We start from the raw sequence: 16,263 nt of genomic DNA on the forward strand, positions 1-16,263 counted from the left end.
TAGCTCTGTTTTTTTTCCGGTCCGAAATAAGATAAATCGTCCTTTTTCCTTCCCAATTGCTGACTTCCTAATGCATCGTTTGACCTTTTGTGTAACGTATCATCTTGTGACATTGATGTGCTTTAAGATCAACACTGATGGATCATCTTGTGATATTGGAATGTGACGTCAAATTAGTTCTAATTGTTTATCTCGACGTGCGTAGATGATTTGACATTTCGTGTTTGACGGAATATTATGGAGTGAGTAATTTTGACTTTCCGTTGGGCGCGGGTCGAAGTTATTACTGTATTGATTGTATTTGTGGGGATTTTGGGGAGTGTGTATTATATAATTAAACTAATAAGTAACATAAAATATTAATTTTTTATTAAACATAAAGTCTTTAGAAACACAAAAAAAAAAGTTTCTAACGGTATATGCAAGCCTAATATTCACATAATACTTTCATTGAATAGAAAATGAGAACACTAAGTCTTCCTCCGTCCTAATGTCACGTAAAGTCATTAATCAAAAATCAACATAAAGAATAAAATTATTTTAAATCAATTTTTATAATAAAAATATTTTTTTAAAATTTTATATTATAAAAATAAAAAATAAAAAAACCAACAACAAACAAAAATGTGATTGATAATAATGTTTTCTACCTCCAACATGTTACCCAGGAGAAAATACTTAGAAACTTGGAAAAAAATAAAAAAATAAAACATTATCAAGAACAGACATCAAACATCTTGTCTACGTTGATCAATGATGCTTCAGTTTAAGGCTACCTCTCTTTTCCACGATATTGTCTCTTTCTCAAGCCCTGAGGATAAGCCCCCCTCGGTGGAGCACTCATTCTCTTTTTGGGATGAGTCTTTTTCGAGCACAAGTTTTTTGCAGGCTATAGAATTAGCTTTGTCGATTTTGATGGAATCATGATCGGTAAGGGTTGGTCCCACCATCTTGATTACAGTCCACTACATGCAGAATGATAGGCTATTATTGACGATTTTCAATTAGCAAAACAACTTTGCTTCGCCAACTTTGTGGTGAAGTCTCATCAATATGCTCAAACAAACATTCAATCAACACCTTTTCCCTGATCCCTCAAAATCTTTGCAATAGCATCCCCATTCTACTAATGCACTTAGTGGGATTCATATCAATCGAACTACGAACGCTTCAACTCACAGCCTTTTGAATAGTAGTGTTAGTGCACCTTTGTACCGTGGTCGAGGAGTCAGCACGGTTCGGTCCAGTTCTAAATGTCCAAGGGAGCTCTAAATGTCCAAGGGTGCTCACACAAGAATTTTCATGAGCGAGATGAACGTCATGTCGAGATAGGTCACAAAACTTGTCACCTTCTATCGCATCGCTAGCCCATGGTTGGGAGGAGTTTTTTCCGATCTGACTCCTTCGAAGCTCAAGTTAAAATTGAGTGAAATGAGAGTGAGTCGAATGTGTCACCCTCCCCCAACACTAGTCGGTCAATGGACATTTATACTTGTACATGGGAGTTGGTCGTATGGTATGAGATGGCACTACGCGGTGCTGGCCGGGCAGTGGACATTTATACATGTACATGGGAGTTGGTTGTATGGTGCAGGATGGTACTGCACAACGCTGGCCGGGCAATGAACATTTATACTTGTATATGGGGGTTGGTTGTTTGGTGCAGGACGGCACTGCACTGCATTGGCCAAGCAGTGAACATTTATAACTATATATGGGAGTTGGTCGTATGGTGCGGGACGACACTGTCGTGCAGTGGACATTTATACTTATACATGGGAGTTGGTTGTATGGTGCGGGACGGCACTGCGCGGTGCTGACCGAGTAGTAGACATTTATACTTGTACATGGGAGTTGGTCATATGGTGCGGGACGGCACTACGCGACGTTGGCCGTGCAGTGGACATTTATAGCTATACATGCGAGTTGATTATATGGTGCGGGATGACACTATGTGTCGCTGACCATGCAGTGGATATTTATACCTATACATGGGAGATGGTCTTATGGTGCGGGACGACACTGTGTGGCACTGTCCTGAGTTTGTCAGGGCGGGCTTGTACCTGACGCTGTCGTCCTAAGTTTTTTAGGGTGAGCTTGTACCTGATGGTGTTATCGTTGGCATGGGCTGCTGTTGATGGTGTTATCGTTGGCATGGCTGTTGTTGAAGGGTCTTTTTACTAAAATATGCCCTATAAAGTACTAAGTTATATTTATGGAGGACACTCATGTTCTAGGTGATCTACAATAAAGTTTTCTTTAAACAAAATATCATGAGTCTCCTATGAACAAATACTCGTAAAATAAGGAAGAGAGAGAAAGATAATGAGAGAAAAAGATCTTAGCATTTCAATCCCATGTCTTTTGTATGTACTCCTGTCGATTTCCCATGGGTTCAGGGAGGGTTAGGAGAATTGTAGTGCATAGAGGATCCTTTATGCCCGATTGGCGTTCTAAAGAGAGGGATGGCCACCAAAACGCCAACGCTGATATGCCTAAACTGCCACTATGTTGAATCATGAATGAATGGGGGAAACCTGTAGGCCCTAAATATTAGAAGACCATCAACACGCATCAAAGAATGCCTTGAGGTGGATTTTTATTTTGTTGGAGGACGTGCATAGTTATCATATTAAAAATCTGGAGCTTCCAATTTAAACTCTCATCTTACTATTTATAATCTTAAAAAAATTAAAAATAATTTATTATTTATAGCCCCTTTAATTCTCCTTTTTCTCTGCCTCCGTACTCTTCTCATTGTCTGCACACCCTACTATCCCTCATAGTTATTGCTATGGACTCTCCCTACTATTTATTGTTGTCGATCATCACCCACGTTCTTGTCCTTATCGTTCACTATCATTAATTGATGGCCTTGACCTACTCATCTATCATTGATCTTTCGTTGACACTATTATCAGCTTTGCTTACTACTACTGAAGTGTAGAAAGTTGTTGTCACCTATTGCTAACCCTAGCATGCCCACTTGCCATCGATCTTCCGCTAACGTCGTCGTTGGCTCTACTAGCTACGAAAGATGAAGAAGTCATTATCATTGATCTTCCATTGGCACCGTCACCGTCGGCTCTGCTACCTGCAGAAGAATAGGAGAGGGAGGAAAAAGAAGAGAATGATACTTTGGTACATTTGCAAAGGGATATTTTATATATATTAAAAATCATTAAAATGAGGTTGGAGATTTCAAGATAAGAGTTATAAATAGTAATCTCCTAAAATATTTCTCTTAATAAATTTATATTTTTTATAAAAAGATAATTTATATAAAAAATATCACATTGTCTTATCATATGTCTGCCAAATGCTCACAATAAAATTATCGATTACATGATAAATTGAGCTTGACTAAAAGTGTTATTTGCTAAAATCACAATTAATCCTGTTAGTATAAGGAGACTAAATTGTATTTTTGTTGAAGTACGAACGCGGAGTAGATTTGAGGAAAGCATAATGCATCGCAACCCAATTTTTGGAGGATATAATTATCTTGAATGATGATTATACTACAATAATCATGGCTAATTAGTGCGCTCATTGAAAGCATTCGATGACCGCTAATGATGCCCATCGATGAATAACCTTCTGGGTGATAGAGGCCCTTGAATATATAATTCATCCCAATTTGCTTTTCAAGGGATTGTGACGATGATAGTGAAAGTGGGCATATGAAAGCAATTACACGTAAACTCATGCTATGGAATTTTTTTAGCGAAAAATATTGGTTTAATTGAAGCTTACTATTCACAATCACATTTTTACTATTGATAATCCTTAAAAAAAATAATATTTTTTATTTTATTATTTATAATCTTATTGTTATTATTATTTTTTTCTTCCCCGTAACTCCGTACTCCTTGTTAATGTTATTGTCGATTATTATCCTATGCTCCCTACTAATGCCATCATTGATTGCTAGCCCATGCTCCCTATCGACACTAACACTCCCTCCTCCTCGTACTCGACGCCCCTCAACAACGTTTTTTGAGGAGAAAGAAAAATAATAAAAAGAAAAAAAATTATTTAAGTCCACTTACAAAGAAATAATTTAAAAATATTATTTTTTTAAAAAAAAATAGGATTATAAATAGTAAATAGGGGTTTGAAAATAGGCATCTCATGAAATTTTTTATCTATTCATTTTTGTCTACTTTCTCTCATAAAATATTTATTTTTTGCTCTACTTCTTGCGTAGTGTCCCTTATTTTAGCTAAAAGATGAAAATATCCTTAATCCATTGTTTTGTTATGATCGCTTTTATTTTATCGTGATTGTCTTTCGCGTTACTGCCTTTTATCTTGTATGATCATTTCTTTTATTATATTCTTGTGGAGGTCATATTCTAACTTTCATTTTTCACCACCAAGCAATCTCATTCGTGCTAATAGTCTCTCTCTATCACGAGACGATAAAAATAATAATATAAAGATAATTATGAATGGGGGAATAGGGTGGAAGGTGATGACGACAAGGCGAAGACAAATATAGTATCGTACAGGCCTAAGGTAAAATGATAAAGATGACTAAAGAAAAATATTATATGAAAATAAAACAAAATAAGACGTACATTGAAAATACTGAAAATTTGAAGGTTTTTATCTGAAAAAACAAAAAAAGCTAAAGGAATACAAATATCTTTATTATAAGCAAATCCACCTCGTTGCCGCAAAAACCATTCTATAAACAATCCAGCGGCGCGGGTCTGCGTTTACTCCGCCCCTCCTAAAACTCAATCTTGCAATCTCGGGACGACACATGGCGTGACTCCTTTTACTGCCGCAAGAAAGGAGGCGGAAGAAGCAGAACTGCATTCGTGGTAACCAACGTCGTCCCTCCCCCATTTCATTTCTCCCTTTCTTGCTTCGCTTCTCGGGCAGCCTTCGCGAGTGGAGTCGGAGATGGGATACGATTTGATTTTTTTTGTTTCCCGACTTAATCGATAATCTTAATTTTCGTATTGGAGATCTTCACAATCATAGCAGCGACACCCGATCGTCGGGTTTCCTCTGATTTAGGACGCCATGGATTCGTTCCATAGGAACACGGAGCAGAAGGAAATGATTGTTAGTCAGGTAAGTTTCGGCGGGTTCGATGCGAAGGTCTCCGCGAAGGAACTCGCTGATTTCTTGGAGTACGAAGCTGGGATCATTTGGCGGTGTCGTGTGAAGACGTCCTGGACCCCGCCCGAGTCATACCCCGTCTTCAAGGGCACTGATGATGCCTTCGATGTGCCGAGGAAGGACGATTACGGCCGCGTGGTGCCTCACGCATTTGTTCACTTTGCGCGCCCTGATGCCGTTAAGAAAGCAATGGATGCCGCGGGAAAGTGTGATCTTGTCTTGAATGGCCGCCCGCTGAGGGCCAATGTGGGAACCGAGAGTTCGTTCCGTGTCAACAGGAGGAGGACAACCGACCCCTTCAGGTTCTCCAACGCCAGCGTCGAGATCGGTAATTTGGTCAGCAGAGATGAATTCTTGGTCAGTTGGAAGGGGCCTGATTCGGCGGTCGATTTTGTGATCGACCCCTTCGATGATTGCTGCAAGATCCTTTTCTCCAAAGAGACAGCTTTCTATTTCAAAGGGTTGCGGGAAATGACACTGATCATGTGTGATTTCAAGGTGGAGTTCTTGCTTAGAGACATCAATGAAGTGAGAGTACACAAGGATGCAGCCCCCTTTGTGATGCAGTTCCAGCTAATCTCAGCGCCTTACGTGTATTATCGGACTGCTGATGATGACATCTACACGTCTGTCCCGTTTAATCTGTTAGACGATGAGGATCCCTGGATCAGAACAACGGACATTACACCTAGTGGTGCCATCGGTCGGTGTAACTCATACAGAATTTCACTGTCCCCACGTTTTGGGCCTAAGATGGAGAGATCCCTGGCTTATCTGAGAGAACATGGTGTAGCTGAGAACCGGCCAAGATGCCGGCTTGTAGTCCGAGATGAGCCTGGTTATGGAGCTCACATGTCTGATCCCTTTTTCTGTATTCAGAACAAAAAAGGTATCAATTTTGCAACAATGTTTTTAGTGAATGCACTAGTACATAGAGGCATAGTTAACCAGCACCAACTGTCTGAGGAGTTCTTTTCCTTACTGAGGTGCCAGAGTGAGATGGTAAATGGAACAGCACTGATGCATATCTTGTCTTACAAGCACCCCATATTTGATGCCCCGGGGAGGCTTAAGCTTGTCCAGGAGTGGCTTTTAAGGAACCCCAAACTTCTCAGGCACTCGAAGTTCTCTGATGACATTATTGAAGTGAGGAAGCTTGTTATAACTCCAACAAAGGCATACTGTCTCCCTCCAGAGGTAGAACTCTCGAATAGGGTTCTTCGGAAGTACAAGGAGGTTGCTGATAGATTCTTGAGGGTGACTTTTACGGATGAAGGGATGCAACAGTTGAATAGTAATGTTTTGAACTACTATGTTGCACCGATCGTTCGGGACATCACTTCAAACTCGTTTCCTCAGAAAACTACTGTGTTTAAGAGGATAAAGGATATACTAACTAATGGTTTTCATCTATATGGTCAGAAGTACTCCTTTTTAGCATTTTCGTCCAATCAGCTACGGGATCGGTCGGCCTGGTTTTTTGCAGAGGTTTCTGGCTCTATAACAGTGACAACCATTAGGAACTGGATGGGCAAATTCTCTAATAAGAATGTCGCGAAGTGTGCTGCTCGAATGGGGCAGTGCTTTTCATCCACATATGCCACGGTGAACGTGACACCAAATGAAGTAAATTCTGAACTTGAAGATATTAAGCGAAATGGATATGTCTTTTCAGATGGAATAGGAAAGATCACACCAGAGCTTGCACTGGAAGTTGCCCAAAAACTGCATTTGACGGAGGACCCCCCTTCTGCCTATCAGATCAGATATGCTGGCTGCAAAGGGGTCGTAGCTGTTTGGCCAGGAAATGATGATGGGATCAAGCTGTCCCTGAGACCAAGCATGAACAAATTTGAGTCTAACCATACAATCTTGGAGGTGGTTTCATGGACCAGGTTCCAGCCAGGCTTTTTAAACCGACAGCTTGTGACATTGCTTTCATCATTGAAGGTACCTGATAGTGTTTTCGAAAGAATGCAGGACACGATGATTCTTAAACTGAATCAGATACTTCATGATACCAATGTTGCATTTGAGATTCTTACCACCTCATGTGCTGAACAAGGGAACACTGCAGCAATGATGTTGAGTGCTGGTTTCAGACCTCAAACTGAACCTCACTTGAAAGCGATGCTCTCATGCATAAGGTCCACACAGCTAGGAGATCTTTTGGCAAAAACAAAAATTTTTGTTCCAAAAGGTAGGTTGTTAATGGGCTGCCTTGATGAACTTGGGGTTCTTGAACATGGACAATGCTTTATCCAGGCCTCAACTCCTTCACTGGAGAATTGTTTGTCAAAGCACGGTTCGAGGTTTTCAGCATCACAGAACAATAGGCAAGTCATTGTGGGTACTGTGGCTGTAGGCAAAAACCCGTGTCTTCACCCAGGAGATATTAGGATCCTTGAAGCTGTTGATGTACCTGAGTTGCATCATCTTGTTGATTGTTTAACATTTCCTCAAAGAGGAGACAGGCCTCATACCAATGAGGCATCTGGAAGTGACCTGGATGGCGATCTCTACTTTGTGACATGGGATGAAAATCTTTTACCTCCAGGCAAGAAGAGCTGGGTACCAATGGATTATACCCCTGCTGAAGTCAAGCAATTCCCACGGCAAATCTTGCCTCAAGTAAGTTCTATGCTATATGATTTTTACCTTGCTAGTATTTTGCATGTGCCATGGACTTAAAAACTTCTGATTCACTAAATCTACACGATGATGGAATGATGATGGACCAGTCAGATGATAGCAACTATAGTGGAACCTTAATCATTAGTGGAACCTTAATCATTGAATCTATGTCAAGAGAACAAATTATAGTTTGCAGGAAATCATGAATAGTGGTTATATAATTGCTTATAGTATCAAATACCAAAAATTGGAGAATGGGTCAACGGGACATAGTAATTATCTTGCTGTCCCAAAACTTACAATGAAGTTGAGTTGTGAATCAGTTTTACATGGGGGATGGGGGATATTCTAAAAACATCCTGGGAGAAGAAAGGAGAAGAAGAAGATAGTAAAAGGGTCTCCCTGCACTCACTTTGGTTTTCGAGAGAAACATGCAGGGTCAATAGCTTCATGCCATCATCTCGAATATCACATGCAGGCAAAAGAGATGATTTTCTTTTTTTTAAGTTAGAAGGCTTTCAGATCATTTACTTCCTACTTTATCGCAACAGAACATTCCCAAAATGCTATATTCATACCTTCAAAAAAATAAATCCAAAAGGATACATCTTCCAAAACCTTATTTTAAGTAACTTCATGACTTGTCAGATTCAAATTATGGCTAAAATAAAGTCATAAGTAAAATCTTGTTAAAATATAGGGTTCTTGTTGCACTTCTAAGCTACCCTTAAGATAATCTTACTAAAATCTCATCTAAAGTACCCAAATAATTTAGTTGAATTTAGTATCTCAAATCCGGTGCACCCTAGACTCAGCTAAGAACTAGGTTAAATACATTTTTTATTATGTTGTTGCATCATCAGGAAATAGTTTTTTTATTCTAAGCAACAGCTTCAGCTGGAATATCAAATGTATACAGCTGTAGTCCATCTGTTAGTGGTGAAGCATTAGTATAAATGTACTAACAGATATTGATGGTTGTTGTTTCCATGAGATATACCCTTTTATAGTTGTTAATATAGCTTCTCCCTGGTCATCAAATAAGAGAGATGGTAGGGTGAGTTACGATAAACAGGTCACAGTTCTGGGTCCATATGCTGACAAAAGTTTGGTTAGCATATTATGTACTATTAGTTATTGGGTTATGAAGTTGTAATAACCTATTTGTAGGTTATATGAAGAAAAATTAATTTGTGACTTTCCTAAGATTGGTACTCCCAAAATACATATATTGGGTTATAGAGTTTGTTATTATTCATTTGAAGGTTATGTGAAGAATAACTGATGAGAATTTTCTTAAGATTGATAAACCCAAAATTTACTGCTCGGTTTGTGTGTTGGTCGTTCAACTCTGCAGTATTATATGAACTATAAGTTGTAAACATGCATATGCTGTTTTCAGTAAATAGAAGCGGATATTTTTTTTTTTCAATGGAAGATCAAGTTGTAAACATGCAATATCATATTGCTAGCATGAGTTAAGAAACTGTGTACTCGCACTGATATGTATTTTGTGTCTGTAAAAGATTGATGTTCCAGGAAATGTTTTTACATGTAGAATTTCACACATGGTTTTTCAATTTTTTTCCTCCAGGACATTATTGACTTCTATTTGAAGAATATGGTAAATGAAAACCATGGTGTCATTTGTAATGCTCATGTGGTCCATGCTGACCGTAGTGAACATGGAGCCCTGGATGAGAATTGCCTTAAGTTAGCTGAGCTGGCTGCCACTGCTGTGGACTTCCCGAAGACAGGAAAAATTGTAACTATGCCGCCAGCCCTTAAACCTAAGACCTATCCTGATTTCATGGGTAAGGATGACCGTTTGTCCTATAAGTCAGAGAAGATCTTGGGAAAGTTGTATCGTAAGATCAAAGATGCCACTGATGATGAGTTGCCATCCGAACTACCATGCACATTTGAGGACTTACCCTATGATACGGATCTTGAGATTATTGGATCCTTAGATTACGTTGCCGATGCATGGCAAAACAAGGTTGTATATGACCGACATCTAAATGCATTGTTAGCTCAGTACAGAGTCAGCTCAGAGGGGGAAGTGGTTACTGGCCATATTTGGTCCTTGCCAAAATACAATAGCAGGAAACAAGGCGAGTTAAAGGAGCGGCTAAAGAATGCATACAGCTCACTTCGTAAACAGTTCCGGCATATTTTTAAGACCATGAGCCCTGATCTTTTACAACTTACAGATGATGAGAAGTGTTTTTTTTATGAAATGAAGGCTTCAGCATGGTATCAAGTGACTTATCATCCTCGGTGGGTAAAAAAGTATAGCGAATTAAAAGAACCTGATGGGGATGGGGTGCCTGCACGGCTTAGTTTTGCATGGATAGCAGCTGATTACCTGGTTCAGATCAAGGTAAGATGCCAGGAGAGGGGAACACCTGATAGCCAAAAGGCCAATTGATTCACTTGCAAGCTATCTTTCTGGAAGGGTTTGATTGCTTTATGGGTTCATCAGCTTCTATTCAGAATTGTCTTCTCTGGTCAGCAAGACCACTCTACCAACTTTTAGCATTTAACTCATAGGATATCAAATTTGTTTGTTCAAGGGTATGTTGCAAATTAGGTTCATAACTTTCTGTATAATGTAACTATTTTGTCATGTGGTTCCAGATGTTCCTCTCTGATTCTAGGCAGATACCTTGATCTCTTCAATGATTATTTGTGGCGCTTGATACTCTTAGAAATTACACTTGCCTGTTTGCCATTTGATTAATTCAGTTTAAAGAAGCACAAGAAAGAGAAACTTCATAGGAAGATGTGCTTACAATTGCTTAAACTACTAGCAGGACTCCTAAGCAGGAAAGTTGCGCTGAAACCATGGTCTTGCTGTCATCCACGACTTAAGGTGGACAGAAATATAGGTGGCAGCTTCTTCTGATCACCATCCATTGCAATACCCTAAGGTACTCTCTTGATTTTGGAATATTCTTTTTTGTTCCGAGTTGTCTATCTGTTTCTCCGGACAGGTGAGACTTCCTTGATGCATTGGAATATATTTATATCTAAGCTGGTGTTTGCTTTCTTTCCTGGTTCATTTCTGATAGTGTCCATGTTATAATACGCTCTTCTTTTTATGCTGGCAGGACGAAAGCTTCCGGGAAAATAAGACAAAAGGTGTGCAAAAGGAGTTTTACGTTAAACAAAATTAGTTAGTCAGAAGAATTAATTTTTGTTGGGCGAATTTTTATTGGGCCAATTCTCGCCACAAATAGTCATGCTTATTTTTAATCGCGTAGAGTCTCATCTTTTTAATATTCTTGTTTTGTCTCTTAAAAATGAGTTGTTTTATTTTTTTCTGTCTTTATTGATTTATCTTTTTTTAAGGAAAACGGAAAAATAAATAAATAACCGCTAATCCTTTTTTTATTTGTATTATAATTATTTATGTATTCGGTTTTGCATGTGTTCGGCAGTGGTGGCTCCCTCCTCCGTCTTTCTTTGATTGGTTGGTTGTCTTTCCCCGTCGCCCTCTGCCTCCTAACAACCTTCGTCCAAGAAGACCGCGCAAGAGTGGCCTTCTTCCCTCCGGTCTCGTGCTGCCGTCGGACGAAGCAGGAGGAGGATGGGGAAGAAGGCTTCGTATTCGCCAGCTATGAGCGACTTGGACGCTGGCCGAAGAGGCCCGTGGGTGGCACCGTGCCCCCCGCCGCCTCAGGAGACGTGGGTGGCGTGGTTGGTGCCCCTCATCGCCCTCGCCAACATTGTCTCCTTCGGCTACACCATGTATGTCAACGACTGCCCCTCCACCCACCGCCTCGAGGCCTCCGATTGCGTCTTCCCTTCCCTTGGCCGATTCGCGTTCGAGCCCTTCTCCATCAACCCGCTCCTTGGTCCCTCCCTCTACACGTCAGCTCGTCTCTCTTTTATCATCCTATTACGGGTTCTATTCTTCTATGCCTTGTTCCTTCCCTTTGAATCTTAACTGCAGTTGGCATTTGTTATGCTTGATATTTCTCGCTTTGTATCTAGTGATTGACAATGCATAGGAAAGGAGAATAGAAAAGGAAGCAATTGAATGTTATCACACCCGTGGCTAGTACCAGGCTTTTGCATTTCTTGTATCCCGCAAAGGTCACGTTGTATGGCCTTTTCGTTTTAGGGGGGTGGGGGTGTTGGGGTTTGGGTTTATTTAGCTAGTTGCACATTTGTGAGTTTGTCTCGTTGTTCAACGATTGACTAATGGGTGGCAAACTCTCCAAATCAGATTCACTAAAACGAAGGGGAGGGCAAAAAGAGCAATGGTGAATTTGATGGCATCAATGATTACTCGCTCACAGCAGGATTTTGCTCATTTTAGAAATAGGTTTATTTATGACTAGAAAACTTAATTACAAGATTACAAGCTCTATTTGTGTGTAATACTAGAGAAAAAGAACTAGAAAAGGGGAAAAAAGCAGAACTTGTAAACAGATGAAGAAAATCAAAGGAAATAAGAGAACTCAAGCTCTCATGAGCACAATTAGGACTTGTCCTGCATTGGGCTCTCTTTTTTGTTCCCTAAACATCTGATGTTTCATACCACTAATATTTTGTCCCTTTTCTTTTTATTATTTAATTCACTTCATAATATAAGAATATTTACATACCATGACCTCGTTGATAACTTCTTTTACATTGATGTCATATGTAAGGTGGACTTCAGAACTACATTGTGAATAATTCTGGATGTGAACTTGTTGCTTCCATCTGAGTTTGTGAACTTGATTGAGCGACATAGACTATTGGCAGCCATCTTGCTTGGCTGTTGAGAATGTAGTACTTTCTTCTCGGTGTTTATTTAGATTTATATAATATTAATTTAATAATTTGTACTTGGTCCATTCCTCCTACAGTTTTGAAAAGATAACCTAGACCCTGAACTTTGGACTGCTAATTATTTTCTCATCAATAGTCTTAAGAACCAAGGATTGGCTCTTTTTTTATTTTTTTGAGGGAAATCTCTATATGCTATTTTTTTATGCATGAAATTTTGTGTCCTTGTGCTAATGGTGGCAGACTTTTATAAGATACTATGATCTTTTCTGTAACGGTTCATTAGAAGTTTAGAACATGAGAGGAATATATGGTACATGTTAGTGTCTGTTATCTTGTCAATTTTGTCAAGTCTCTAACATTGTGGATTATACTATTCTCATTCTGAAATAGAAGAATTTTGGACATCATGAAGTAATGTGTACACAATGATGCATATGCATGCTACAATGTTGAATGCATTATGATGTGAAATTTTAAAGATGTCGTTGCATTGTACTTGACATAAGGTGTTAACAAATATTACATTTATTTCTCATTCTTATATCACAATGCTAATGTTGTGGCACTAAGCAAAGAGAGGATTGTAATCCATCTCTGAACTTTATGCAGGCTTGATAGTTTGGGGGCTCTTGATTACAATAAAGTAGTAGTGGAAGGTGAAAGATGGAGGCTTCTTGCCTGCATATGGTTACATGCTGGGGTTATCCATTTGCTTGCTAACATGTTAAGCCTTCTATTCACGGGCGTTCGTCTTGAACAGGAATTTGGATTTGGTAAGAATTAAAATGTGAACTAGTGTTAGTCATCTTATACTAACTTCAGATGTACATTTGCCTTCTTTTTGTTTGTTGTAAGAAGCTTAGTACACTGGTCACAACATCTGGACTCATTGCCCATGAGAACAAATAGTTCAAAAAAGGCAAAAAGATGCTCATTTTATCATAGCATGCAGGCATATTTGTTCATATGCCATGTGCCTATGTTCAAATGCAGGAATCTTCCAGGTCCTGAAATCTGCATGGGCTGGCAAGTGCAGCACAAAATTGCATTACTCTGTGGCTGACATGAGTTCAGCATGTGGCATGGGAATCCTTTGCCTGATCCTCTTAGATCCATGTGGACTGTAGTTCAATAGCTTACAATATGAGATTATCTACATGTCAAGCATTCACTGAAAAGTAAGATTTACCTTGAAATTCTATAAAATCCCTGTAAGCTTGGAAACTACAGTTGTGGTTGGTTTTTATGCCACGAGGAGAAGGCACTACTTCTTTCTTGGTATGTCCTTATAAATTTTTAGCAGAATTGCAAGCTGGTCTCAAGCTTCCTAAAAGATAGTAGAAAACTTGATACATCAGAATCCTGTAGATGATGACTTTTCTGCTAAAAATCACAAAAGATCAACAGTCTTTCAAGAGGCCTCATAGCAGCTGCCCCTACCTAATTCTATGAGTTTTATAGTTCTGATGCAGATTTTTTTACTTATTTGCATCTTTTTTATGTTGCTGAAACTTCATATGTAATATCGCCCTGGATGAAGGTTGCTGTTGCTGCATTATCTACTAAGATATACCTTTAATTGTTTTCTTCATTGTTATTTTATGCAGTGAAAATTGGATTACTATATGTCCTTTCTGGCATTGGTGGGAGCTTGATGTCCTGTTTCTCTATTCAATCAAATATATCAGTTGGTGCATCAGGTGCACTTTTTGGATTGTTAGGGGCAATGCTGTCTGAGCTGATCACAAATTGGACAATTTACTCTAATAAGGTATTAATTATTAAATGGCAGAGTATCAAAGACAGCTCTAAAACTAGATTTTGAATTGATAAAACATGAATTGAAATTCCTTTCAGTGTGCAGCACTTTTGACTCTAATGGTCGTAATTGCTATTAACTTGGTGGTTGGAGTTGTTCCTCATGTGGATAGTTCTGCCCATATTGGAGGATTTGTTTCTGGTTTTCTGCTTGGTTTTGTGCTTCTAATGCGTCCTCAGTTTGGGTGGATCAGCCGTAGGCACATCCCTCCAGGTTATAACATGGAACTCGTTAGACCAAAGCACAACTTGTGCCAATATCTTCTCTGGTTTACAGCCCTTGTTGTCTTGATCATTGGGTAAAGTTTTCTAATTCATTGGACTATTATATGCTGTTCTTAATTTATATCTGCTCAACTGTATGGTCTGTGGTTATCAGTATTTGTCACTTAACTAAGTGTCAGATCTATGGCTCTGCTATAACCTAATTTCAAAAGATTTATAGATTATAATTCTTATATTTTTCATAAATATAAGATTATAGCTTATTTTCTGTAACAGTTCATTATAGCTAGTCATATTTTTCATAAATGACTAACATTAGGTTTTGATAATTCACAGATCTCATTTCTTCTGAAAAAAATTATTTGTTCAAGCAATATAGAGCAGTCTTTGACTTTACCTTTCTTTTCTGCTTGGTTCTGTCAACTGCAAAAGTTGGAAGGCAATTAATAATGATAGATTTATTTATCATCATCATTTAGTCTAACTAGCCTTTTGTAGTTTATATTCTCTATTGTGTGCTTGTGCCACTGCCATGATTTCAGTTGGTGTGTTATTGAAATCATGGACATTTAAAACTGTCTTGGAACCTTGAAAGTAATCTTTTCTGGTGGATTAGATGTGTTTTCTCCTTCATGGTTGATAGGAAGCAAGTTTATTTTCATGAGTTTGTTGTGGTGAGAGGGCCCTCACTTAGGTGGTACAATTTTTAGGATATATCACCAGGTGTTTGTGGTTCAATGATAATTTGAATCAACATGGCCTGCATGATCTTTATTCTTTTCAGGACTGGAATTTCATAGGATCAACTATATTGAAATTTATAGGATTTTATTAATATCTCTTTGTTTGTTGCATTCATCAAATTATAAACACAAACATTTATGAAATTGCTTGTACCAGTTTTCTTTTTTTCCTTCAAATTTTGCTTTCACAAGAATTCTTTATGAACATGTGCCCCTCGGATGGCATCTTTAACGCTCGTGTTTTATGGATTTCAGATTTTTGTTTGGCTTGATTAAGCTATCATATGTAGACCGGCAGCTACATTGATATGCTCTGGTGTTGTGATATTTGCTTGGGCAACTTACAACCTCATTCATCAAAATATCAGGTAAGAAGAATAGCTAGAATCTTTTGTGCACACCGAATATGTGCGTAAACAATTTATTATTGCTCATCTTTGATGGGGTAAGATTATTTTAGCACAGGAAAAGTCAACTTCCAATGGTGATCTTTATATAATGTGAGAGATGTATGCTTGACGTTGCTTACTGCAATGCTTGCAAAAATTGTGCTGCTTCGCACGGCAGAAGCATCTTCGACTGGAGGAGATGTGAATGAAAGGAGTAGCAGCCGATGGACATTGTCATTAGGAAACAAGGAACCAGGTGCTCTCATTCTCATTCCTATGCAGGCTATGAATCGAACATGATATAGTGGAAACTTGAGCCACAATTCTGTAACACTAAAACCGTGAAGTTCTTAAGCTGCTACTATGTGTTCTGGAGGTCTCACAAGATGTTTTTTCTTATCGTTAGTCATTGGAATTGGACTAGTGTTTCTCTTGCATAGTTGATCTTGAACACTGAGAATGTCGACATATTAAGGGACAAGAGTTTACCTTATAGCATGTCTATAGGAATGTCATATTATATATTTATAATTG

General features: G+C 38.7%; 2 protein-coding genes across 5 annotated transcripts; both read left to right on the forward strand.

Moving 5' to 3' along the window:
* The first annotated feature begins 4,710 nt into the window (after positions 1-4,710).
* Positions 4,711-10,339, forward strand: LOC135632062 (probable RNA-dependent RNA polymerase SHL2). Its single transcript, XM_065140402.1, has 2 exons — positions 4,711-7,766; positions 9,364-10,339. Exons 1-2 carry the CDS (start codon positions 5,037-5,039, stop codon positions 10,198-10,200), a joined length of 3,567 nt encoding a protein of 1,188 aa, XP_064996474.1. The 5' UTR covers positions 4,711-5,036; the 3' UTR covers positions 10,201-10,339.
* A 263-nt stretch (positions 10,340-10,602) lies between these two features.
* On the forward strand, positions 10,603-16,164 carry LOC135632063 (RHOMBOID-like protein 3). Of its 4 annotated transcripts, none has more exons than XM_065140404.1 (8): positions 10,603-10,702; positions 10,883-10,913; positions 11,213-11,645; positions 13,164-13,327; positions 14,162-14,325; positions 14,412-14,671; positions 15,596-15,708; positions 15,801-16,164. In XM_065140404.1, exons 3-7 carry the CDS (start codon positions 11,362-11,364, stop codon positions 15,645-15,647), a joined length of 924 nt encoding a protein of 307 aa, XP_064996476.1. In that variant the 5' UTR covers positions 10,603-10,702; positions 10,883-10,913; positions 11,213-11,361; the 3' UTR covers positions 15,648-15,708; positions 15,801-16,164. The 4 variants fall into 4 exon arrangements, with proteins under 4 accessions (XP_064996476.1, XP_064996475.1, XP_064996478.1 ...); XM_065140403.1 differs by having other exon boundaries at positions 15,806-16,164; XM_065140406.1 differs by having other exon boundaries at positions 14,412-14,586.
* Positions 16,165-16,263: the final 99 nt, after the last annotated feature.

This window comes from Musa acuminata, chromosome BXJ3-2, assembly GCF_036884655.1.
Source record: "Musa acuminata AAA Group cultivar baxijiao chromosome BXJ3-2, Cavendish_Baxijiao_AAA, whole genome shotgun sequence".
Lineage (NCBI taxonomy): Eukaryota > Viridiplantae > Streptophyta > Magnoliopsida > Zingiberales > Musaceae > Musa > Musa acuminata.